The sequence below is a fragment of the Nymphaea colorata genome, chromosome 9, assembly GCF_008831285.2.
Source record: "Nymphaea colorata isolate Beijing-Zhang1983 chromosome 9, ASM883128v2, whole genome shotgun sequence".
Classification (NCBI taxonomy): Eukaryota; Viridiplantae; Streptophyta; class Magnoliopsida; order Nymphaeales; family Nymphaeaceae; genus Nymphaea; species Nymphaea colorata.
The window spans coordinates 514,317-541,621 of NC_045146.1; the positions used below are offsets into that span (position 1 = coordinate 514,317).

General features: G+C 36.2%; 2 protein-coding genes across 4 annotated transcripts; one reads left to right on the plus strand and one right to left on the minus strand.

Moving 5' to 3' along the window:
* Positions 1 to 1,266: 1,266 nt before the first annotated feature.
* On the minus strand, positions 1,267 to 12,010 carry LOC116260551 (integrin-linked protein kinase 1-like). 2 transcript variants are annotated; one of them, XM_050079657.1, is made up of 13 exons: positions 11,832 to 12,010; positions 10,734 to 11,191; positions 8,219 to 8,293; positions 8,024 to 8,119; positions 7,216 to 7,301; positions 6,956 to 7,076; positions 6,278 to 6,357; positions 6,120 to 6,182; positions 5,910 to 6,028; positions 3,058 to 3,143; positions 2,106 to 2,227; positions 1,820 to 1,952; positions 1,267 to 1,739 (listed from the first exon to the last, which is right to left on the minus strand). In XM_050079657.1, exons 2-13 carry the CDS (start codon positions 11,049 to 11,051, stop codon positions 1,626 to 1,628), a joined length of 1,413 nt encoding a protein of 470 aa, XP_049935614.1. In that variant the 5' UTR covers positions 11,052 to 11,191; positions 11,832 to 12,010; the 3' UTR covers positions 1,267 to 1,625. The 2 variants fall into 2 exon arrangements, with proteins under 2 accessions (XP_049935614.1, XP_031494855.1); XM_031638995.2 differs by having other exon boundaries at positions 11,594 to 12,010.
* Positions 12,011 to 22,940: 10,930 nt separating this feature from the next.
* LOC116260146 (probable NADH kinase) lies at positions 22,941 to 27,281 on the plus strand. 2 transcript variants are annotated; one of them, XM_031638253.2, is made up of 6 exons: positions 22,941 to 23,232; positions 25,016 to 25,070; positions 25,167 to 25,261; positions 25,388 to 25,468; positions 26,639 to 26,790; positions 26,874 to 27,281. In XM_031638253.2, exons 1-6 carry the CDS (start codon positions 23,128 to 23,130, stop codon positions 27,232 to 27,234), a joined length of 849 nt encoding a protein of 282 aa, XP_031494113.1. In that variant the 5' UTR covers positions 22,941 to 23,127; the 3' UTR covers positions 27,235 to 27,281. The 2 variants fall into 2 exon arrangements, with proteins under 2 accessions (XP_031494113.1, XP_031494111.1); XM_031638251.2 differs by having other exon boundaries at positions 22,950 to 23,232; positions 25,016 to 25,261.
* The last annotated feature ends 24 nt before the right edge of the window (positions 27,282 to 27,305 follow it).

A 27,305-nucleotide genomic window follows, 5' to 3' on the forward strand; every position in this document is an offset into this window, starting at 1 on the left:
AAGAAAAACAATAGGCAAAACGTTAATAAATATTTTTATCATTTAGTATTAGTTCTTACTTTATTCATGTTTTTCTTTCAACTACTTATCTAATGATAAATGGCCCTGATTCTTCGGCTAATCATCCATCTGGATGTCTCACACATATAGTTTTATACATCGAGCAAAAGGATTTTAAAAACACACACACACACACACATATATATATATATATATATATATATATATATATATATATATATATATATGGATGTCTCACACATATAGTTTTATACATCGAGCAAAAGGATTTTAAAAACACACACATATATATATATATATATATATATATATATATATATATATATATATATATATATATATATATATATATATATATTAAAATCAAGTAGTATGATGTTGCTGAATAGTTAAATATTAACAAGCATCAAATTTAATTAATAAATAGTAAGTTGTTGTCGAATGGTTAAATATTAAAAAGCATCAAATTTAGTTACAGAAGTAGCAATGTTTATGGCTCTATCTTCATCAAACAAACAGGTTCTCTACTTTTCTTTCTAATTGCCTATCAGCTTTCCTATGAAAAACGTGAAAATAAATATATACATTAATAATAACTCCAATAAATTAAAATTACTGTAAAGGGCAATGGCAAGGGCTTTGGTCCCAGCAAAGCTCGCCGGCTTGATTTCGCCCTCAGCATTAGTGCAGGTCGACGACAACTGTCGCTGCTCACTGTCCAACAAGGGAAGACGGTTGTCTTGCTGATCCATGTTGTGCAGGAGAATCGACAGCTTAACTCTGCCCTTGCCTCTGGCGTGGGCCGACGGCAATATGAGGCCCCTGCTCTCTCGCCCCTCGCTATCCAACAAGAGGCGGCAATCGCCTTCTCGGCCCTCGCTCTCGAGCGACGCCCCGTCAACCCTCGCTGGACAGCGATGATCAAACCTTTGCCAACAAGCGGCAACGCTATAGGCGGATGGCGACCAGTGAGCCATCTCCTGCCGATAGGCTGTTTTTTGTTTTTTCATTTTAATCCTTTTAGATCTAATTTCTTTTGAAGAGTAATTACATGAGGTACATATGTTCTAGGACAAAAGGAATAACCCCATTTATTGTCCTTCAAAAGATGAGCAGTAATTTGTTGTTCACCCATTTGTGAGAAGGGCTTTTTCGGAGCATCATCTCCTCCGACACCCTGTAATTTTTATAAACTTCTTGTAAGGCCCTCGTTATGCCTCTTATATATACGATAGGCACAAAAAGTAATACATACAATTTACTTATATATATATATCTTGGAAAACAAGAATGCATGATTCAATGGGAACACTAACGAATACAATTGGTAAGTTTGTTGCTTTCAAACAGAAACATCTGCAAGCTCTTCAAAGAAGATTCAGACACAAGTGACCCATCGAGTTATCTTTGCTGCATGTGGGGCAATGAATGAGAACACCAAATCTACATGACACGCACACCTTTCATTTTGCTACTCCCAAATGCAAAACTTCCTCATGGATCAGGCAAGAGACAAGCACCAGTAATTACTTCAATCTTAAAAATTGCAGTACACCTGCAACAGTCATGTTTTGGAGCGGCCGATTTGCTGCGTGCTGCATCAATCACGTTCTCGAACGATCGAAGAAAGAGGAACGACTGCTGGGTTCAATTTGATCTTTCTTGTGTCGAGATGTCCAAATAGCTTCAATATTGTGGAAGCACTTCAGGGGCTTTGCCTGCACAAGACACAATACATTAATTAGGTAAACTACACAATTTCAAAGAGACGTGCAATAGAAAAGCTATGCACGCTCACGAATTTGCTGTGATAAAACTCCTGCCATTTCTTCTTTGAGAGCAATTGCTGCTGGATGTCATCCAAGCAGGCTATGATTTCTCGAAATGTTGGCCTCTCGGAAGGCTTCTCATCCCAGCATCGCACTATTAATCTGCCAACAATGTCATACAAGAACGTTCGTCCAAGCAGATTTATCAATAACCAAATCAACTAAAAGGAAAAAACAACATATATGATATACCAGCAACATTAGATGGGGACTCCTATCTTCAATCATGAAAAGCTTCAATAGATGTAAACATACTCTTTAAGACCGGGAGGATAAAGCTTTGATGAAGGCTTGAAAGGAGGCCTTTCTTTCCGAGCATAAGCTTTTGCAACGTCATCATCCCCTTTCAAGGAAAATGGTGGGCATCCTTCGACCATCTGATAATTCCCAAATGAAGATGAAATTCATCCACAAAATATTGAAGAGCAAATTTCTATTCGCACCTCCATTAACAATACTACATACTAATTAGAGATTTCTCTATAACCAAATATTCAACATAGGACAGAAAAATGAGGACCCCTTATCATCTGCACCAGAAAAAACTCGTTGTCCACCATTAAGGAAGCAACGACTTGCGTTCATCTTAAGCAAACTTACAAAAGGAAGCCGGACAAAGTGCTTTACTAGAACATTTCAAAAGGCAGCACCTCTTCATTTGCATGTAAAAGCTTCAAGAAAATATCCTTTCATATCACAACAAACAAGGTTGATTTTTTTAAAACGTATGAACTGCATCATTTTCATTATAGCTGTCAGCCTGTCACAACACTCAATAATCCACATGACGTGAAGTTTGAAGCAGAAAGGCCTTGAACTATCCATTATTAAAAATGGATCCCATTGCAAGGCCAGAGAGAGATGACATCTAGTAAACCAAAGAAAACAGGGGCCTCCTGCATATCTAAATGATCACTTGATGGACACATGTACGGGCCAGCACATTGAAAGATCTAAAGGATAAAATATTAGTAAAATTTAAATGGCCATATAATTTAATTACAAATTGTGTGTCCAAACTATTATCGCTTATTATCTCTACCTGCTAATGCCTTAACAAGTACCTAACAAACAGGAAGAGCGTGAACAAGCAGATAGAAGGAACTCTGAAGTTCTAAATGACTGCTGAGCATAAATGTTCAGTCATAGAAACAGATGATCTTGAGGAAACTAAAGGGGAAAAAAAAGGAAAAAGAGCGTGCACTACCTCCTGTAGAATCAAGGCAAAAGAGAAAACATCCACCTTCGTGTCATATTCTTCATTTAGGTAAACCTCTGGAGCTATATATCTACCTGTGGAATTATAACATTGTTTTACGTTCAAATCAGTATGTAAACACTGCAATCAGATAAAAAGACAATATGACAACACAACAACCTCACATCCAGTCCTCCAGGTGCTCGTAATAATTTAAAATGCAAGAACAAGAACATAGAGTGTTTGGATTTCCACATTGGATTTTATGGCCTGAAACTTCAAACTGTTATTATTTAGTCCTAGTAAAATCTAATCCACACATCAGATTTTTTTCAGATTTATAATTTTAGACATACAAATTTGTCCATACAATTGGACTCATAAACAAACCATAAGAAAACAGTGGCCAGATGCTTCCGCATGTGCAGGTGTGTGTACATACGCACACCATGCACATAAGACTAACAAGTGAAATTCATGGCTAATGATACGTGTGTTTAATAATAAGTATTTAAACAAAAACTCTGTACATGCAAACTTGCACAAAGAAGAATAATAAGGAACTCTCAATTTATTACTGTAAGAGTGCCACATTATATGCAACTAAGAGACCAAGTTCAGGCCAATAATAAATGCACACATGAATTAAATAAGCTAAAGCACTTTCGATTTGTAAATTTAATTTACTTTACTGTAATTTGTTTCCAAAAACATGGTCCTCCTTTTATGCACACATATTCTTAATCTTGATTAGTATCGCTATAGAAACTTTCACAGGTCTATGGAAGTGGAGCATCTCCATGGGGTAGATTAACACGACAAACTTTTTGCATCTCCAACTATGTTGCATGCTGATACCTAAAAAGAAACTTTCAAGTCAAATATCATTTAACTGCATACCACATCATTATAAGCGCATTTAGGCAGTGGCCACCTTTTCGACTAGGCTGTAGTACATAGAATCCCAATTATGAAAAAAATGTCAGGGAAATTCTTCTCTTCCTTCCAAAATTTTTGCATCTCCAGTTGTAGCACACGGTGATAACTTATACCTTAAAAACTTTCAAGTCAAAAATCATTTAACTGCATTCTATGTCCTCATAACTGCACCTAGGTGGAGGTGGAGGCCACCTTTTGGACTAGGCTGTAGTACCTAGAATCCCAATTTCAAAAAGTGTCTCGAAAACACTTTCCTTTCTTCTTCTTCTTTTTTTTCTTATTTTTCTTCTTCTTCTTTTAAAACACAATGGATGAAGAGTGGCTAACACGGTCGTAAAATTCTATGGCATAGACAGGCTTCTAAAACAATTTATCCGTTAGCACAAAGATCTGGAGGACAGGTATAGGCAAGTATAAAAAAGAAACTAGGTTCACAGGCAAACATCAAAACCTGGCAAAAATTTACAAGGTTTATCACTTAATAAATAAATAAATAAAGCACACCATACTTCTCGAAAGTTCAGAATTTTGTCCAACTTTAAACAAACAGAATAAAAAACAAACAAAGGACTTAGAAAGAAATATCGCTCAAATTTTACACTTTACAGGTTGTCATCTACAAAAGGCATAAAGTGCAGGGCGAATGATCATTCACGGACATCAAAATAAAAATAGTTAAGTCACCTAATTTACTCAGGAATATGGCCGATTATGATACAGTATCTTTAGAGTATGTGAGGGCCCCATACCACCAATAGAGAAAAACCAAAAGGACGCGAACATCCTAACAGTGCCCCACTAAAGCCAATAAAATAGTTTCTCAGCAACCAAAACAGGATCAGATTTACAATAGAAGAAATTCTACAACTGGCAAACAAAATCGAGTCTGATATGAAAATGAGTCCACCTGTATATGAGACCTCATACTAAAAGTCACAACTACAACTTCACCTATGCATCCAAGATGCTATAGTGGTATGACTGGTATCTAGTATCCACAACTCTCTTCGTTACACTAGTCATCCAATGCTTCACAAAATTCAAGCCAAACCAAGGCCTGGTCCCACAAATTCTCAGTAAATGGTCGACTAAATAGCTCTAATTCAAATCTCAAAATAAGGCTCATACAGTTATTAACCCATGTAAATGTTGCACAAATAAATAAAATAAATACTACAACATATTTGGGGTTTTACATACATTATGCCACATCTAGGTCAATAACTTCATATAGAGTACAGACGATTCAAAAACCTTTCATTTAGCCCAACCATATAGATTACTAACTCAGTATCCTATTCCTGGTTGAAGTAAGAGGTCTGTAATAAACCATACATGATACATCCACTGTTCATAAAAGATGAGAAGACTGAAATTTCACAGGAATACCACTTTTAAGAAAAATAGAGGAGACGTAGAACCCAAAAGGCAAGCAGTTACCATTTGCAGATCTTTGGGACAAATGACCATGGAATATGCAAACCAATAAAATAAATCAACCCAAGAGACAATTGTCCACTCATGCGCACACATATAATACATTGAAATTTTCAATTTCTTTCATTGTTTTCTTTTCTTTTTTTGGCAATTCATGGTTTTCAAAAATAATGGCTGAAAATGCATAAACTTTGCTGCAGGCTCACTCTCTTTTTCTCTTTTAGGGGAGAGGGGATGGGCGAGGACATAAGTGTTTTGTCATGCTGAACACATCCATGCCACCACATCATTTCAGAAACATAAATCCACTTTTTCTCTTTTAGGGGAGAGGGGGTGGGCAAGGACATAACTGTGTTTTCATGCTGAACACATCCATGCCACCACATCATTTCAGAAACATAAATCCACAGTATATTATATGTACAAATAACTGCAGCAAATGTAGGTGTATAAAATTTTCAGAAGAAAATCTCAATACTACTCACAGGAGTCATCTTGGCACATTAGAGGTCTGTATTCCTTGACAGTCTTTCTCATTTTCAGCATCTTGCTTATTCCAAAGTCGGCAACTTTGAGATGTCCAGAATCATCCCGCAGAATATTTCTGTTGTCTTACTCGCAGTCGCCAGTGCAAGAGAGCAACATCAGATATACTCATTAAATATGTACCTTATATTTCAAATGTTATCACTTACGAAGGTTCAAGATCACGATGAATAACGGGGTCTGGCTTATTCTCATGCAAGTAATTCAAACCCCTGAGAATACAGAATCATATAAGATTTCTAACAAAAACTCCCAACCCAACACACACATACAAAAGAGAGAAAGAGAGAGAGAGAGAGAGAAAAACCTAGCAATATCCAGAGCAAACTTTATTGCCACCAATGGCCGTAATGCTCCTTTTTTCTTCAAGTAGGCACAAAGGTCTCCCTGTTAAATGTGATCAATTAAGAGTTAGAGAACTGGAATTATAATTTAATATACTCAATCGTGGAATTTTGGAAATATCAAGATCTAAGTCACATGGGTTGGAAATATCAAGATCTAAGTCACATGGGTACAGGTACGGGTACAGAGATACAGGTACGGACACGGCAACTTTATAAAATGTGGGTATGGGGGTACAGCAAGATATATATAATATATATGTATATATGCAAAATAATACAAAAAAATCAAAATGAAAGCAACATTTAGATAAGCAAGTGATATAAATAAAAATATTACATGTTAATGAACAATAACTCTAAAAACATTATGAAAACTGAGTTGGAATGTGGAAAAAATTAAAACAAGCAAAATTAAATAGTTTGGAGCGGTTTCAATTTAAAAAGTACCCAAGTATGTCCAAGTATCCACTTTGGGTACGGGTATGTGGGGCTTATTGAAGTACCCATGTGACTTAGATCAAGATGCTATTGAGATGGATCATAAAATGAACTAATCCAAATGTAACTATTCATTGATATACTATGCTAACATCTCATTCGGTGTGATCTCATTATCCTTGTCAAGAAGCAGAAAGAACCTTTGGCAGATATTCAGTGACAATCATCATAGGGCTGCTTTGAGTGACAGCTCCTAAAAACTGAACAATATTTGGATGCCGTAATTTCTGCAACAATGCCAGCTCATCTCGGAATGACTTCCTGTAGAATTAACCTGGGATCAGAATTGGCAAGAACGGTAGCCACTTCACTCATGAAAGGAACAACCCACAAAGATCTCTCATTGTAAAGATTCTACATGTATTAAGAGAACAAATACCAGAGTTACTGAGCTACATACACTTTTTCCTCATCCATAATAAAATCTTCATCAAGCTTCTTTACAGCAACTTTTGTTCCTCTCCACGTTGCAATACTGAAGGTTCCCTAGAAAGGCGGGTGAATCACAAGTTACTTGATGAACACAGGCATCCTAACTATAGTTTTTTGTTTTACCATTCTGAATAAAGTATGGAGACTTTTATCTCCTCCGTGTTTCCAAGCTGCCAATCACCATATTCCATGCTCATTTAGAACTAATGCATATCCACTCACATTTCTATCCTTTAGATGGATCCAGTACTTCAAGAAATGAAAGTGATTAACTTGAAGTCTTGCACAATGTGGACAAAACTAAAGTAATATGCATCAACTACCAAAAAGTGAACTTACAAGTACAAATGTTTTAACAAATAATGTCAACATTTTCAGCATTCTGAGGCTACCTCAAATTAATGGCAAAAATATCCTCAGAAACTAACTTTGCAAGAATAATAATATTTCCCTTTCCAAAACAAGTCCATATTTTAAACTTTTATATTTTTTATTTTTTGTTTCCTTATCATTTAAAAAACTTTGACGAACAGTTGCCTACGTTATTGCAGGAAAAAAATAATAGAAAATCCTTAACAGCATAGTTTTAAACTACAAATATTGTATATTTTTAACTCGTGAAATTTTCCAAAGACTTTCCTGGGAAAAACAAGATTTAAGCAAAAAAATTTCCACGAAAATCATTCTCGAGAAACTCCCAGGATCAATAAATGTGACTATGGTACAAAAAGAGACCAAGTAGAAGGTATGCATCAAAAACTGAAAAGCGAAAGTACCTTTGTGAGTGGAATACTGTTAGTGAGGTCTATCTCTTTTGGATCAATTTCATACTCTGGAACTTCGCGGACATTTTGTACATGCATGGGAGCCATCTTCAAATAGCAAACCAGGCACAGATTGAATATTACTTCAAACACTACAGTTATAATCTAGCAGGAAAAAAAATAAAATTATGACATGGAAAAGCATACCACAGGTTTTGCACCATACTGCTCCATAAGTTTGCAAACATCCTGGTGTTTGTAAAAAAGTGCATCTGCAATGGGCTGTTTAAAGAAAAAATGGTTAATTCCAATGCAGCATTTACTTGTTCTTCTTCATCTCAGTCCATCAACAGTTCAATCTACTGGAATGTCATGGTCAGCATGCACAGAAAGCCAGTAATTAGAAATGTTTCTTTCTGTTTCATGCTCCCAACTTTTATATTGCTTCAGTGTTATTCAAGAATCTCATGATGATGCTCTCAATTCCTATATTGCTTCACTGTGCCATTCAAGAATCTCACAGTTGGGAAGAGAACTTACTAAAGGGACACCTTATTTAACGTCCACGGTGACAATGCTTTCACTGATCATTTGTAGACATCACATGTATTTGTAAAAAAAAAAAGATTTACATAACATACTTTTGATAAATGGTATTTGAGATAAATACTATGGGAGGCAAAAAAGAATTTACACAACATCTTTTTTCATGTTATGTCACATTATCATGATTCCTTGTGTTACTTTTAGTTTCGTAATTCTTCATATACACCTCATACAGTTTTTTTCCCCTTCAGTTTATCTTTTTAAAATTTATCAAGTATTTACATACTCTTAGGGCCCATTTGATTTGTCAATACTTCCTGCAAAACTGGGTGTCAGATTTAAGAAAATATGGCTTTCTAGCTTTTTAGTGTTTGGATAAAAAACCAGCAAAAGGAAGCTAGATTTTCCTTAAAAACCAGAAGGAAAAAAAAATAAAAAGTAGAGGTATGTTTTATTCTTAAAGACTAGGAACCTTCAATTGTTGAAAACTAAAAATGCAAGCTTCATTTTCTTTTCCTGCATCAGGTAAGAGTGTTTTCTTTTCCAACCCTATTATTCCTCTCCTGAATTCTTCTTTACCGAAGCTAGACTACTGAGTGGTTATTTTGGTTTCTCTTCGATTTTGTCTGCCTGTATAGGTGTCAATTAAGCCCTTCACTTGTGCTTTGCCTGAGTCATTAGGTGACCGTCTCTTTGTGTTAATTGGATCTCTCTCTCTCCCTCTCTCTCTCTCTCTCTCTCTCTTCTCCTTGTCCTTGTTCCCCCTCTCTCACAATTTTGACTTTTTGGTGTCAAAAGTGACAGATTTTCTTGGTTTCAGAGGAAGCAGAAACAAGATACTGGAGAGCATTAAATAGTGACTACTGGCTTAGACTAATTCAAAAATCAAAGACGAAATAGTGATTGATTCACACATGAAATGAAGTATAATCAAATGAGACTTTTTCCGGTTCTTGTTTATATTTTCTGCTTGTGACTCTGGAAGTCTACGGGCTACACTATAGGTATGTCTGGTTGTGTTAATGACTGAAATTCAAGCTTTCTTCTTGATCCATTATAGACTTTTGTTTCAAATACTACTTGGGCCAGATCGTTCCTGCACCTCTACTTGAGTTCAGCATACAAGTGTCCATGTTAGCACCCTTGCAGGGATGTGATAAAATAACCCTGGTTTTTCATCATCGAATCTGTATTTGTGAAGATAGGTCATGCACAGTTAAAGTATTACCTTGTTTGTTTTCCTCGTTCGGTGAGACCAGTATCAATGTACTAAAGTAAACAGACTCATCAAGTAGAAACTTTTGAAGAATGTATGAATCAATTCCCCAAATCTAGTCTATCAAACTTGTTTTATTCAATTAAATTTTGAAGGATATCTCATACAAGTATCAACTTTCTATTGCTTTTCACCTTTCATTTATTGAGGAAATTCTTGATCACTTGATCATTCAGACTCTGATTTTCCTTTTTCTTAATATCCATTGGTAAATCATGTGAAGTGATACTCAAAGCTTGATGAGCCTGCATGAGTGAGTGAGTGAGTGAGTGAGTGTGTGTGTGTGTGTGTGAGAGAGAGAACCAAATTCCAGCAATCTATGTAAACAGGGGAAATAAACTTGATTTTGCTTTTCTAGATTTTTTAGTTTTTTAAACAATGTACTTTTCCAGGAAATCAAAGAGAAAAGGCATTTGAAAAATCAAAAAGTGAAAACCAGTAAAATAAAATCTGGATTTGCAACCCACTAGGTGCTTAAGAAAATTAATTCTCAAGAGTTTCCAAGAAAAGTATGTTATCACAAAATGTTACCTCACATGGTATAGCTTAGACCAGTACTTGTGACGATGGTTGGAAAACTCTATCCTCAGCTACAGTCAGAAAGTCTTGAATTATAGGACCGATACAATTTGCAGTTTTATGCATTCGCAGCTCATAAAACATAATACATGGCTACGCTAAACTTTATGAACACATATAGATATACTAGAAGGACACTCTATAGTTTCATATTTTTCAGAACTAAATGCACAAGTAACATTATCAAGATAAGCAACTGTACAGAATGCAGAAAGAACAGTAAGACCACACATGAAATGATAAAACAATTACCGATGTGAAGAGCTACAGACAGAGTGCATCAACTTGTTAGTTTGTTAGCTATTTATTCATGTTTCTTACCGTGCTACCAAAGCGATCCTTGAGATTAACTTTGGCGCCTCGCTTAAGCAGCAACTCCACGACATCCACTCTACCTTGGCATGCAGCAACATGAAGAGGCGTTCTCTCATCGATGTCTCTATAGTTCACATCTACACCAGCATCAAGAAGCTCCCGAATTCCCTCCAGATTTCCCTCGCTTGTCAAATACATCAGCTTAAATTGAGGATCAATCTCGTCAGGCATTTCAGCCTCTGTTGATACTTCGTTGTTCTTAGATTCCGGAGAAAGAGATGATTGCTTTCCAAGAACAAACCTTCCGGGAGTCCCATCCTCCATTACGCAAAATCCAGCACCACCCAATAAAACAAGCAGCACCAAAAAGGAAATGGAAAAACCCCACTTGTTTTGGTACGCCAAACGAGAGACTGACTTCACAAAACCTTGTGATCAACGATGGCAAGGGTAAGTTTTAACCCCTGATTCCAACAAAAAAACAGAATAACAGTTCAGTCCACGAACTTCAGCAAGATGGTTTCAACGAAATTGAACTATTCCGGGCCTGACGACTAGATGTGAAGGAATTCAATGAGAGTCGCCAAAATCAACGAACAAAGGGAATCAGCCAAGAACGTAATCGTAACTCAAGAAACACAAACAAACGACGAACAGCTAATTCAACTGCCATTGCACAAGAGAATATGTCAAAAAGAACATCTAACACAAAGCAAAGAAGTCAACTAAAAATTCCCAAAATCTCCTTAACACGTTAAAAAGCAAACAGCGCCACCAAAAACCCTAAACCCACTTCAAGAAAACCAGTGAATTCCATTAAATTCCACATTCAACACCACGATTCAAAGCCATAAAAAAAGACCCACCAAATCAGCGAAGCAGGAATTCCAAATCGTCAAACAGTTTGGAGGCAGATTCACCAAAGACAATGAGAACAACAGACTCCACAAGAGAATATACAACTCTGCAGAGGATTTCTGCCCCTTGAACAGAGAAAGTGGGTTTTATGCCAAGAAACGTGTGGGTTCGGATTTTTGAGGAGACCAATCAGCTGTTACCTTACTGGACACCTTACTGGACAGAAGGAACAAAGGATAGGATTACCGCGTTTAGAGGGGGACGGAATCTTCTCACAAAGATGACATAGTGGAAAATGAAAGAAGTCGGCAAAGAAGCTTCTCTGGGGAATCAATGGTGAGGACTCGGAGAGAGGGAGAGAGAGAGAGAGCGAGAGAAGTTGGGAATTTAAATAAAATACAAAATAAAAAATATAGGGATTAGATTTCCCGGAGGAGAAAAAAGTGGGAGGAGGAGAAAGAACGGAAGAGTGAAAAAGAGAAAGAGGGGTTGATGTGGGACCCGCGCTTTGGAAAAAATTTCCTGGAGTTTAAAATGCCTTTACTTATTACCATATTACCCACAATTTGACAAGAAATAAACAACATTGCCCATCCGTATTTGCCAAGCTTAATTACCAAGGTGAATTCAAATTGTATATGAACCATAGCTCATCTTTTCCTTTTTTGTTTCTGCCAAGCCGCTCAATATCGTCTTCCTCTCGAGTACCTTTTTTTGAAAAAAAAATAAAAATGTTCAGATATCATTTTTAAAACAGGTGGCAATATATATATATATATATATATATATATATATATATATATATATATATATATAGAGAGAGAGAGAGAGAGAGACTACAATCAAGTTTTATGTTATAAATTCAACTCTCCATATATATTCTATAATGTTGGTCTAATTAGTACATATTAACTTCTGAATCACCAGATTCCAACATGGGTCAAGGTCCTTTCAATGAACCGATATATATACATATATAAACTAAAGAGTTTATAGAAGATTGACGGGCAAGCTTCCACTCGGTTCTTGCATTAACTGTGACAATTTGCTCTTGTGTCGGCAATTCCCTTGAGAATTATGTGACAAACAAAGTGCCATTTTTTACTTTTGGCTTTTCCTATAGTGGTCATTGTTTTAGTTTTGTCAGCATGTAAACGCTACAAGCCATTTTTTCTAAGGGAAAAGAACGATCCATCTTCATAAGTGCTAGTTGCTCAACATATTTATCACATGCATTTTTCATGCATGATAAGGTTCCATTGTCAATTCATTTGGAAACATGTTATTGACAATGTATATATGTCAATTTTGTAATCAAGGACAACATGAATTTCCAATGTGTGCATTATATATATATATGTGTGTGTGTGTGTGTTGTCTAATTAACCTGATTTGATAGTTTACAAAGTGCCATGTATATAAATATTGTAATTTTCTTTAGCATGATCATTAACATTGAGTGTTTTGTCTTGCAAAAGGTACTTTGCAAGAATGCTAAAAACCATTAACTAAGTTAATTGAACAGCTTACAATCACTACAAATAATCTTAATTATATTACTCATGAATTAACATATTTCAGAGACTATGTACATATATTAATATCATATGTATACAATTAAACATTATTCTCTTAATCTAAAAGTAAAGAAAACGATCCCAGGCAGTGAATCACGTTTTAACCAAATCATAAACAAAACTATTTTTGAGCCTTTGATCCCATGTCAGTGATGTCCTGGTATCATTACCAGCATTATAAAAGCAAAGAATATATCACCTTTACAAAAAGAATATCCACCTTTTTGATAGCTAAAAGGCTATCAAATAAGCACCAAAGAAAGTAAGTAGAATTGTACAAGTAGACAAGTGGGTGGGGCTTAAAACGTACTGCATCAAGTAGGAAGTAGAAAAATTCAATAAGCAAGTGAACAGAGAAGAGAACTGACAGTGTTTGAAGTAAAAAGCATGCAGATAAAAATTAACCGTGTTTGGTAAGGTGAACTTACCACCACATGCGCGACACGTAATCTCTAGTTCAAAGAGAAATTATCCGGCCTATGAAACTGGCCTTCAAGGAAGGAAGGAAGTGCAACGTTTGCAACAGTAAAACATTTACGTAAAAAAAAAATACAAAATAAGAAAACAAATCCATGAGTGAAGGCCCCAGGGGCATAGCGGAATTGGCTTGGTTCAACGGTTAATAAGCGGCTAGTCCTTGGTTCGAAGAGCAATCTGCCTTCACCTCTTGTGTCTCTTGCTCCTCATTTCTTGTATACGAGTTGAAGCATAGCGTGGGTACCCACCCTGATACCGACCTAATACTAAAATGTTGCTAGTAATGGCGTCGACATCTAATCATATAAAAACCATGCCAACCCGGCCACATAGATAGGTGAGTCATAAATGTCCCTTTTTTTTAATTTAAGAAACAAATTAGTATATTAATTCGAAATAATTTAAATATATATATATATATATAAAAGATCAATTAGGCAGGGACAACCGCAACAAGGGGTAAGAGCACCTACCATATTCAATATCGGATTAGTTGATTTTTCGAGTCTGAAGGTAAATATTTTTATTAATTTGACATTTAAGAGACCCACGACGAAACAAGTAAATAAAGCACCGTCCAATTCAATTGTACCTGCTGACGAATTTTATATATATATATATATATATATATATATATATATATACATATACATATATATATATATATATATATATATATATATATATATATATATATATATATATATATGCCTTCCTCTTCTTTGCCTTACTTACCACAATTAGAAGAATGAGTAAACACAAGACCTGTTCTAGAAACAGAAGCTTGAACATGATACCTTCACTTGAAAAGTTCAATCTCCTTTCCTTTCCATATATATATATAATATTGGTACGTTCCAAACTACTAGGTCAAGGATACAAACCAAACTGCTTAAATGCAAGCATTAAGGTGGTTTTTTAATCTAACCGTACAGGAGTGATATCAAGAATAAGTTGTTAAAAAATATATATTAAGTTAATTATTTTTTTGAAGTCAATCATACTTCGATAATAAGTAAAATTGAATGGCTCACGCAACATCAAAATTTTCGATCATGAAGAAATCCCCATTTTCATGGAAACAACATAAACGTAAACATGTTTTATATTAAATTACTTTTTATAAACATATTAGGATGTTTTCATTTTGTTTGAAAATACCTTTTTACAAACTTTAAAGGGTTTGAATTGTATCCGACATAGGAGTCTGCGATCTGCCAATTTCCACACACACACAAACACACATGCATATATATAACAATGGTATATATTAAGTTACAAATAAAAACCAAATTGTTTTTTCAAGGATTTAAAAGAAGAGAGAGAAAGAGAGAGGGAAAAATGAGTTTCTTTGGGGGCACTTCAAACTCTGGAAAAGTGTAACTTGACTTTTATATTTATAAACTTTATCATTTAAAAAAAAAAAATTGCTTTTATGTTTACAACTTAATCTTCACCATTTAATCTCTTTGTAATCAATCGTCCATATGAATTCCATCAAAAAGTTTGTTATTATATAAAGGTCAAACAGCTTCCTCTTTATATATATTTATAATACCATGGGACATTGCAATGATATCCCTTTGAAAAAAATCTCTTCTTTACGTGTGGCAGCTGACGATGATCATAAATATTTATACTGCGATCCCACATGCACCCATCTTACTTCTCTCTTTTTCTCTTCCCTCTATGCGCTGTTCTCCAAAATTGTCATTCTTCTTATTTTTTTAATTCACCGAGACACATTTTTAGGACACAAGAAATTTAATTGATGCATGGTCTACAAAAAGCCAGATAAGGAACAAAATGGATATTATATATGCCTCTACTTTATTAATCTTGGATATTATATATGCTTTTAAATCATCATATGGGCAGAAATAAGATCCACATGGTTTTTTTTTTTCACTTCAAAACTATTCCAATTTTGAAATGGAAATTAAATCTACTGTTCACATTCCAAGCATATTCTTAATACCTAACTTTATTTATATGCAAATATGTAACTTACTGAATTCATAATTGACATTTACAAGGGAAATGATGGGATCCATCTGCGTTTGAAAACAAGCAATATGCCAAAAGTCAATCATGTCTTTGTTCTAGGGGATTGTCCACATATGAAGTTAAAGAAATATAAATAATCAACAACCAAGCTTGTTGATGTGATATCTAAAATAAATTTCCCAAGAGCAAGAAAAGCTCCAAACATTAAATGATTAAAGGTTGGTTTGGTGTGGGCACCACCATGTTCTTTCCATTCAGACAGGAAAACTTGGAGAAAACAAGAACTGCGATTACTGGGTGACTTATAGAAGGTTTGAACCCCAGGTGAGCTGCACAAGGTGAGTCGAGCTTGAGTTGGACCAACTCGAACTCGACTCAAAAAGCTTGGGCTCTACAAAATAAGCTCGAGCTCGACTCAATTATACAATGTTGAGCTCGAACAGCTTGACTCGCTTATGTAAACAGGTCTCGTTTCTTTTAACTCATTTCGATTTTACATAGTCGAGCCAAGTCGAGTCGAGTTCTTACAAGTCAAACTCGACTCATTTAACATTTCGAGTATAAATTTAAACTCGAATTCGACTCATGTATAATGAGTTAAACTCGATCAAGTTTTTTTTTTTAGTGAGTTTGAGTCAATCCTGAGTCACGCTGTACAGCCCTAGCTATGACTACATGAAGGATTCAGATGATTGTTTGCTGTTTGAGGTACAAAAAGTATCAGAACTCAAGAAAATTGTCTAGGAAAGACTTCTGATTCATTGGTAGGGAAGAAGAGAGACACACTTAACAGTTCATATTGAAAACTTAAAACTCTTAGGCCTTGAGTGTTAATTAATGAGCAAACTGTGCAATATTATAATATTTTTTGTTCATGAAAATGTTCTTTAACATTCAACTTTTTTAGAAAAAAAGTATCTTCAAACTGGATTCATAAAGAAACACAAGTTTACTTTTTTGACGAGTTTACTTTTTAACTAGATTCGCTTCACGAATGAGCTTAACTAGGGTTGAAATCGAGTCGAGTTCACACGAGTCGAGAGCGAGGTAGGTCAACTATTGGAGCAGCGACTTAGGGCAGTGACAATTTCGTGATTTCTCAAATGAACAAGACCCTTTTTAGGGCTCTTATAAACTAATTTTCGAAGACCCTAAATAGGAGCGGTCTGTGTTCGGTGACGGCTTTACCTACGCTGAAATCAACGACGGTCAATTCGCGGCAATGGATATTTAATGACGGCTGATTCAGTGCCAAAACAAAGACAGTTAAAAGGCCCACACGGAAACGGAAAAGAGAGACCGTGTTTGAAGGGATTTGGTTTCCCGTGCAAAACGTATTTGCTCATCAAAGGATTCTTTCTCCTTGAAAAAATCGCCCCAGGTGGAAATTTCCCAATACTTACAATCCCATTTATGATTTTGAAGTTTCCACACCGAGAAATAATCTCCTTTCAGTTACATGGTCAACGCCTCCTGAAAAACTAATGTTTACTTAGAGAAAACTGAATTGGTTTAAACCCTCTTAAGGTCAAGGTTATCCTTGTTTTGGGGTTTAGGTGGACTTGCCATATATCTTTTAACTCGAGTTTCGTGTTTGCCACTATTTACAGCATCGAAAAGTAACATGACAGTGACCACGGGATTCGAACCTCAAACCCATTAAGTATGGATCGCCTTGCTGTCTAATTGCGCTAAGTTTCGTGGTTTGACAAATAGAGCCCATATGAGCTTCCGGGTCCAGATCTCATATAAATGCTCGCCCAGAATAAGCAAGTGAGAACCTATCCATAGGTTGGTCGAGATACTCAGAATATGCTGGATTCGAGATTGTAAATCCGATCCGTTCACTTATTTTGGACCCTGTGGCCGCAGCCTTCCGTGATAAACAGATAAGCCATGGGACAAGAAGTCAAGAAGCCAGCTGGGTCGCTCTTATCAGATAAGCATCCGGTTGGAGATTCTTGTGTGAAACTGAACCACTTGGTTTGAAAATAGACGCTGCCCAAACACGGGACTTGAAGATTTCAGTTTTTCCTTTTTTTTTGTTTTATTAAACATTTAAAAACATTTATTAACAATAAAAAATTACTCGATATGAGGCGATAAATAACCATGAAAGGTGGTATTCGTCAGCAGTTCGATACGATGTGCGTACCAATACTAACAACACCTATATAAAGACTATATTAATTTTAAATTGCAGATAAGATCGTCTGACTTGGAAGTTGGATGTGTTGAGCTTGAGCTTCATAAAGCGAATTCAACGCTCAAAGAACTCGATGTTGGAGTCGGGTCATAGATCAAACACATCCACAACTTTATTATTGTTTAGAAAAAAAAAAAAAACACAACATAAAGATTTGAAACGTTAGCAGTTAATTGAATTTGCCACGCAAGCAAAATTAACAAGGGGCCGAGTCAGTAGAGATGTAGCTCGTTATAGGTATGTAAATTACTTAAATATTTCATGTTATATTATGTTTTAGACGGGTTGATTCGGTAGATGCACAACACTTCAGTTCACGAGTTTTTTGCTCTCTACCCAAGTTTTGAAGTAGCCTTAAGCCTCAGAAGGGAAGGGCTTCGGCCGCTTTAACCTCTATTCCACATAGCTTTTATATGCTCAATTTTCAAACATTTTTTGAATTGACACTAAAAATTAATAGTGTATTCTTGTTATTAAAACATGCAACCGTCGTGTTCCTGTGAGATACTGAATAAAGTCGGTTCAGATTATTTTTCGTGTGTCGAATGAGTATTAATGACATTTGTTTGTCAAGTGAGTACTAATGACATTGAATTGCAATAAGTCCTTCCTGACCTTTCTAAAATTATAATGAGTCCTGACATGTTTGGTATGGTGAGTACTGATGACATACAAATGAGGTCGGTTAACAGCACATTAGAAACAAACACAAGAGACAAGATTCAAACCGGGGGCGTCCAAAAAAGCCTTTGAACCAAACAAACACTTCCCAGCCACTCGTTCCTACCATTGGTGAGTCTTGTCGAAACTGGATTCGATCTGTTTATTTAATTTTTTAAATTTAGGGTGAAAATTTTCAATTCTTTCTCATTTTTGTAAGACATTAAATTTTCACGTATTGAGAAACTCATAAATAAAAGTAATAAAAACTCTTAATCTTTTAAAAATCAAACAAAAACAACACTTGATTTGGTTTGGTTCGATTTCAATGGAAAGGAATTGAGTTAGGTGATTGGAACGTGTTGGAAGTTCAGCCGCACACATCCAACTTGTGCAAGGCTGTCGAAAGCGAAAGCCCGAAAGGAATCTCTTCTTCTTTTATCGAGTGTGGACGCTGGTGGTTGATCATTGAATTGGTGCATGCATAAGCTGCTACCTTTCTTCAAGGCAGCGTCCTCGAAAGCAACGTCCCGTCCTTCCTGTTTTTAATGATGATTAATTTTGATTACTACTTAATTATGGTATTTAATGTATGTGACCCATTTTGCGCCCGCATTTTCAATAAGGCTGGCCTGGGTAGGGATGTTAATATATCCGGATATCTGACCGATTCGATCTAAAAAAATCGAATATGAATAAAAATTTAATATCCGATTAAGAAATCGGATCGGATTGAGATTTAATAAATGACATCTCGGATACGGATATACATTAATATCCTCTATCTAATACTTGAAAATTGCCAAAATCCGGTTCAAAATTTGGATTCGGATTCGGATATAAATATAAAAATCGGATTCAGATCAGATTCAGATTGTAAAATCGGATTTTGGACTCGGATTCGGATATGACTTTGCTTTATTCGAATTCAAATCCGAATCCGAATATATGAATATCCAAAAAAGCGGATATGATTAAAGATGTATCTGATCTGAATCCGGTCCGTTGACATCCCTAGCCCTGGGTGAGGTGCGCTCAATCAGTGGCGGAGCTACATGTAGGTTGGTGTCTATAAAATTTCATTCTTAATTTTACTTAATTATTCATTTCTGCAACCATTTGTTGTTTTTGTATATGCACAAGTAATTTTTAAATTTCTCATTCAGCTTGTATAAAAAATTTGAAACATTATATTTTGATTGTGCTAACATTTTGAAACTATAGTTTGATTCTTCAAATCAAAAATTTCTGACTCCACCTCTATTGTCAAAATTGTTGGAGATAAGAGTATATTGGCCCATATGTGTTGTATTAGCACATTGTTGATAGATATAAGGCCGAAACAATTCATTTTTCCAAAATCAATTTTAAATGTTTCAAGTTATTTTTTTGAATTCATAAAAAGTGATATAGGTAGGGGCAGAGCCAGGAGAGTAGGGGCCTGGCTCCCCAGTTTTTTTTTTTAATTTACATGTAAATGTTAGAAAATTTTACTTCCTATATAAAAATTTTGAAAAATGATATTTTGACCGCTGTCAAAATTTAGAAATTTTAATTCAAACCTTTTTATAAAAAATTTCTGGTTTTACCCCTCAATACAGAATACACACACTTACATAGCATTGTACCATTAGTTACACTAAAGAACTTTAGTCTTATATCTTGAAAGGCCAAAACCATGGACAGGGCTTTTTTTGACATTACAAATTAATCTAACCTGCCTACATCCACTTAAAACATGCTGTCCAATTGAACAGCTCTTTCTCTCTCTTATATATATATATATATATATATATATAGAGAGAGAGAGAGAGAGAGAGAGAGAGAAAACGTGTAGCTACCAGACCTTTATGCTAAGCTTTGATAGAAATCATTTAGGCCATCGAATCCGGATGATGGAAATTAAGTTATAAATATACGAGGCAAAATATTTTTAATAGTCCAAAATAGCTTTCAGAAAAGACAAGAAATTCTATGAAAATGGTGCAAAAGTTTTTATTGAAGGGTTTTAGTTTTAGCGTACGTGAAGAATTTATTTCACCCTTCGTTGTATCCCTAAGGTCTTTCTTTTTTTGGAAAATTTAGAAGCTACAAAACAACTATAAAAGGGTAGTCACTAATTTTTAATGTCGAAAAAGAAAACACACCCACATTGACGCGACGCGGGTGCAGGTGTGACCCAGATTCGCACCCAAACCACACCATGTTTATTTCAGTTTATTTTTTGGGTTTTTTAACAAATTTGATATTATTAATATATTATAATAATAAATTAATAAGAATAATAAATACTCTCGCCAGACCGCTGCACCTAAATTTTTTGAGATGTACCGTGCCGGCACCAGCATCCACCCCGCATCTTGGTGACATAGATGGGGGAGCAAGACATTTTTGGGCGAGAGACACCAACTTTAAAAATTTTAGACCCTTATATAGTAAAATGATTGAGAGACATCATATATAAGTAAGTAAATGCAAATTTGTTATTGATGATCAAATGATTGAGAGACATCATATGTAAGTAAGTAAATGCAAATTTGTTATTGATGATCAAATTATTGGAGAGACTGATTGGTTAGATTGTGTTTTATCAAACTATTCCTCTTTTCCTTTTCCCAGTATCAGTCTTTTCTAATAACAGATGATCAAGGGCGGAGCTAAGGGGGCGGCAGGGGTCCTGGCGGTGCTCCACCACCACCCCCTTCCATTTTTAAAAAAAATTTACATGTAAATTAAAAAATTCATTTATCCTATGTAAAAATTTTGAACAATTATATTTCAGCTCTTGTTAACTTTGAAACTATAGTTTAGCCTCCTCATGAAAAATACCAGGCTCCACCACTGCAATGCAGCTACGAGATTCGATGGTGGGATGAGCTAGCAAGCACCAAACCCTGAAATCTTAAACATTACATAAAGGCTGTTAGAGAGAGAGAGAGAGAAAGAAGCAACATAGAATAAATTAAATAGGGAAGCAAGATCTGCCCAAGTAAATGAGCAACAAATATTGAGTGACGATGATGAAATTTCACCAACGGATGTTTATCGTAGTTCATGTTATATATTAATGAATCCTGATCTCCATAAAAGTAGGGAGATCATAGAAAAGATTGAGTCTGACTTGAGGCTGTTTTGTTTATTCCAAGATGGTCATTTGACGAACTCAGGTTTCAATATGGATCCATGGAAAGGTGTGACCTCTAGATTAAATTATTATATGTCATTATGATGCTGATCATCGATGGCATACGATAACAATGGTTCTATTATATATGCAATTAATTAGATTTTTTAATGTTTTCTCTTTGCACTTAAGGTAAATTTATTGGGGAGGTGTTTGATTACCCTTGAAATATGATTGGAGGTGAGGATAAGAAGCTTTAGACATAGTGCCACTAGAGCTGCACATTCGGTTAAGTTACTCGAGTTCGACTTGCTCAAGCTCATTCCAAATAGACGAGCCGAGCTCGAGCCAGAAAGGCAAACTTGTTGAATGGAGCCCAAGCTCATTGCATGACCCAAAGAGGCTCGTTTATGCTACACCTAGGTCCTTCACATTCTTGGCACAAAACATACATGTTGGCTCCTTGATGAGTGCTTAATTCATGCTAGGTAAAGGGTAATCAAACATATGAGACAAGCACAAAGCATCTCTCTTTTCATACATATGACTAAAGGGAGTTGCATCCTCTCAGGCTCAGTCAGCGCTGCCATGCATGTCATGAGCTATTGACCTAATGCAAAATAGTAAGTTTAAATGCATCAAAATTTTTGTGTTTGATAGGGACGCTTTATATAGAACAATTATTTGCCTACCAGACTACCTTACACAAATCTTTATGTGACCAAGTATATCACCAAGTACAAGTGCTCTGTTCAATTGGCTAGAGCCTAGAGGGTTGGACTCAGACCTATAGATTGGAAATTGGAAAGGCTTATGAACTTCAAGTGCATCTCTTGGGATATACCCGACCCATGTACATTTTTAATGTCAGGGCCACTTAGCATATTTCAGACAGGCACAAAATTATCGAAGTACTTTTCTTGTATTTTAATTTTAATATGATTTTAAGAGTGATTGAAAGCAAAAAATATATTGAATTAATCATTTTATGAGTATTACATGCCTTTTTAATTATTAAAAATTCAATTGTTCTTATTATTTTTCATAATAAAAAAAGACAAAATAACTTGAATTAAAGCAGACTTTATAGTAAATCAATATTCATAAACATGTCAATACATTCTCGTTTTGTTCAAAATGTTTTTTTAACAGAAATTAGTGGTCTGTGCGTCAGTGTGCGCGAGCCAGCATTAAATGATTAAAACATTCATTGTCCTTAACTCATTTCGTTGAGCGAAGTCCTCAACTCATTTTAACGAGCACACCAGAGATTAAGGCCAGGTTTCTCACCGTAAGCGTGATCTCTCCCATGAGCAAAAGAAAAATCATGAGCATTTTCTTTCTTATTGACCAAAGGAAGGGGAAAGTCAGAAGCCTCGTGGGGGTCGAGTCGTTTCTTGCACATCCTGCGGTTTGCTGTTTCGGGAAGCCCTATGCCCTCCGTTCTGTAGCATTCAAAGTTCGCGAATACACGGTTGAGTTTGTGCTCGCATGTCGCGCTCGAAGGTGCTCTTGCTCACCAAGCCCTTTGATGTCTACCGCTCCAGGCTACAGGCGAACTCTCTCCCCTCCATTTCGCCTTCCCCTGTTCATCAGGTAATCAGGTTCAAGGACGTGTTGCTTGTTCTCTGTTTCCCAAGTACCCACATGAGAAAACCTGCACAAAAGCTAGTGCCCCTCTTGGTTCCTTCTCTCTGTTCTTCATATTTCTATGCTCATCTTCTTTTTCTCAAGACAATATGCGCGTTCCGTAGCTACCCACATGGGAAAAATTGTAGAACCACTGAATTGGCCCCTGTGCATGTATGCCATTGCTGTGTAGATTTTTTTGCTGTTTTCTCCAGAAGTTGGGTTTTTTAGCATATCTAAGTGGTACTTGCAGTTTCTTCTGCCTCTTAGATTGTGAACCAACATCTTTGTAGGCTGTGATTGGTTGCTAGGAATGGTTGGTGGCAGGCATTGAATTGTCGGTTGTTTCCATTCAGTTTATAACCGTTTATGGGCATTGAGGAGGGCTAAGTGTATGGATGAAGAATTATTAAGAAATCAACAAATATTAACCGTAGCTTAACAATCTGCAGAGTGCATAAATTCAGATGGTGCTTATTAAGAAATCAGCAAATATAATCGGTAGCTTAACAATCTACGAAGTGAATGAATTCAGATTTTACGTGTCCATAGTATCAATAACTTATATGGCGAATGCCGAGGATGACTATTGCGTTACTAATTCATGCTAAAAACAGGTCTCATCCATGTCCTGGTATGATTTTTTTGTAGATAAATCTGTTTTCTGCAGTTTAGCATTATTGCGAGGGACCAACCAATGCTTGAAGCTGTGCATTGGTGGGGAGGAACACCTGACTTAATAGGGTACATGACTTGTCTGTGGCCTAGATCCACCTATGGAAGCAAAAAACTCCAGCATCATAAGCAGAGTAATACAACTACCAAAAGAAAGTTTTCAATGGGTGCATAATCCCTAATACATCTGAAAAACATGCTTATAGCTTCAAAGGCCCCATGAACATTCTTGAGAAAAATATGAGAATCTGATGTTGCGGACAGGTTTGTGACCAAGGTCTTCATTCCACGCCTTCACATGACATCAGTAATTGGACACAAAAGCATTTAATGTGAACCTTTGACATCAGAAGGCCTACTAGCTGGTGGCAATCATTTGTTGGCCGAAGCCCTTTGCTACCACCACCGATACGAGAAGTGGATCGACAATCTCGCCAGGAACTTGCTGTTCAGAGCATATCTTGAAGCAGTTTAAGACTTTGAGACACGCCATAGTATGCTTTTGGTCAGGAACCTGCTTGTGGCATTCAAAGATTTCAATGCATAAGATACAAAAATTTGGCCGCATCATTTATGGTGACTGGGTGTAGATCTTTCATCTGACAACTTGGTTGGTGAGGGAGCATGATATTGTCTATCACTTAATTCATGACTTAGTTGATTCAGTTTTTATAAACCCCTTACCAAATGTGTCACATGTTTTGAATGATATATTGCATCATCAAAGGGAAGACAGAAGACAACTTATATACGGGCACAACCAAGTGAAATGGTGGAAATTATTCATCGTCACTGCCATGCTTATCATTTGACAAATTGCTTGTCTCTTTTCTAATGCACTCATACTTTGGCTTCCCTTGGATTCTCTTTTTATTCTGCAACTTTTTTTTATCAGAGGTGATGAAACTGATCATTTTCCTGAGATGAAAAGCAATTGTTTGGAATTTTCTGTGCTCATTCTTTCTTTGGTTGTGCGGGTGCTAATCCACCTTTTTTATTTTCAAGCTTGGCTTGCATTGTATGCAAATTCTTTTGTACATCCGTACTTGTCTCAGATTGTCATGTTGGCTTGCAGGTTTTAAGCAACCTAGAGAATAGGAAGCAAGTTCACAATAAGACGATAAAACTATGTGAGGGCGTCTTGAAACATAAATCACTTGAGTGGGAGACTATCATGCGTAATGAACTATCTGGACCCATTCATCATTTTGATCTTGTTGTGACAGTTGGTGGGGATGGCACGCTTTTGCGGGCTAGTCATTATATGGATGACTCAATACCTGTTTTAGGCGTTAATTCAGACCCTACACAACCTGAGGAGGTATATGATTGGCTTCGTAAGTGATTCTTAAGAAGCAGAGGAATACCTAAAGAATTTGATTTTCATACTGGCTCTTATGAAGAGGACAGAAAGTCAAAATTGCTGAGAAGTTATCCTGTCTTGCAGGTTGAGGAGAAGAATGATGAGTTTGATGCTACGAGAAGCACTGGCTATTTGTGTGCAGCAACAGCTGAGAGCTTTGAACAGGTATTGCTGTTATGAGCTAGTCAAAATTCCTCTTATGCAGTGTAATTTTGTACTTATGCATGTTTGATGCTCAAGCTTCTGATTATGGAAGTTCTTTTTCTTCCTTTTCAAACTATACATGAATTATGCCACTGGGTTTCTTCAGCTCCTACTTGTTTTATGTTCAAAAATAAAAAATCTATTAAGCTGCTGAATAAAGTAGGGGCAAGAACTTCAAATTCTGAAAATAATGCAGGTGCCATATTTGTAACTTGCTGTTATAACTAGTCCTAACATTATGCCATAAGAACACAGATGGCAAACAGAAAGAGCCTCACTTTTAATTCTTGGAGTTTATAGCATCGCATTCTGGAAACAAGAATCTTTATTACTACTGGATGCACAACTTTTCTTGTTTTCCTTGGGGTGTGGAAAAAGGCATTTCAGCTCTTGAGACTCTAGAACACAGAAGGTTTTTAGATGAAATTTTTTATAAGCAAATCCATTTCAGAGGATGCATTTGGCTGGTTAAGTATAAAAAGGCAGATGTTTGGTGTCAGTTGTATGTTCATGAATCAGAAATGGAAAAGAAATGAATCTTTGTAAGCAATAGTTATATCTGTCTTCCCTGCACAAGTTTCAGCCTAGTCCTGCTACTGTGAGCTGGCAATCTGGCAAGACTGGCATTCGAAGAGTTACTTGTCTAGAGTTTCTATTTGATATTTGTTTCTGGAAAGCAAGAATGATTTTTGTGCGTGGGTTTCATGATTTGATAACTCATAATTTAACTGGCACCTCATTTAGTTTTCTTATGCTGTGTATGGGATGTTTGTGGGAAACGAGAATAGCTTTGTTCATGGTTTGCTTGACCTTGAATCAGTTTTCTTTGGACTGCCTGCCACAATCATTTTCCCATACTTGTATATATATATATATATATATATATATATTTTCAAATGTTTGTTTTGCATTGAAGCACCAACTCATTTGTTCGCCATAAGATGTTGCTTTTCCAGTCACCCTTCTCCTTATGAACTTTTACTAAATCATAAGATCATATCCTATCCTTTTATGGACGGTGCTCTCTTTCTCTCTCTCTCACACACACACACACACATTTTGTACTATCGTTTGGTTCTACTCCTGGCTTCTTGAAAATTTCACTAATGAGACCACTTGAATTTCCGTCAGGTTTTAACAGATATTCTTGATAATACACGGAAACCATCCGAGTTATCACGAATCGCAGTCACTGTCAACAACCGGCCGCTGCCAACACATGCACTGAATGATATACTTATAGCACATCCTTGTCCAGCAGCAGTGTCTAGGTTCTCATTCAGGTAAGTTTTCGTTAATTTCCTCGGTGTTGGGCTTTGGTCTTTGGCTCTGATTTTTTTTTTTTTTTCTCAATTTGTCGATGCAGAATAAGAGATTCTGAAACATACTCCACCCCCGTAAACAGCCGGTCGAGTGGGCTTCGAGTCTGCACTGCTGCTGGTTCAACAGCTGCCATGCTATCAGCAGGGGGTTTCCCGATGCCAATTTCAAGTAAAGACCTCCAGTATATGGTAAGGGAGCCCATATTACCTGGTGCATCAGCTCATCTGATGCATGGATCGGTCAAATCCAGTAATTCCATGCATATCTTCTGGAGCTGCAAAGGTTACATCTATATTGATGGTTGTCATGCGTTTCACCCAGTTGTACAGGGGGATGCCATTGAAGTATCTGCCAAGGCCCCAATTTTGAAAGTGTTTTTGCCTTCACATCTATTGTGTACATAAATCTGTGAATCCTTTTTGTTTATTTTAAATTATAAGTGCAGTTTTGCTAGTTTTATTTTATTCGTTAGATT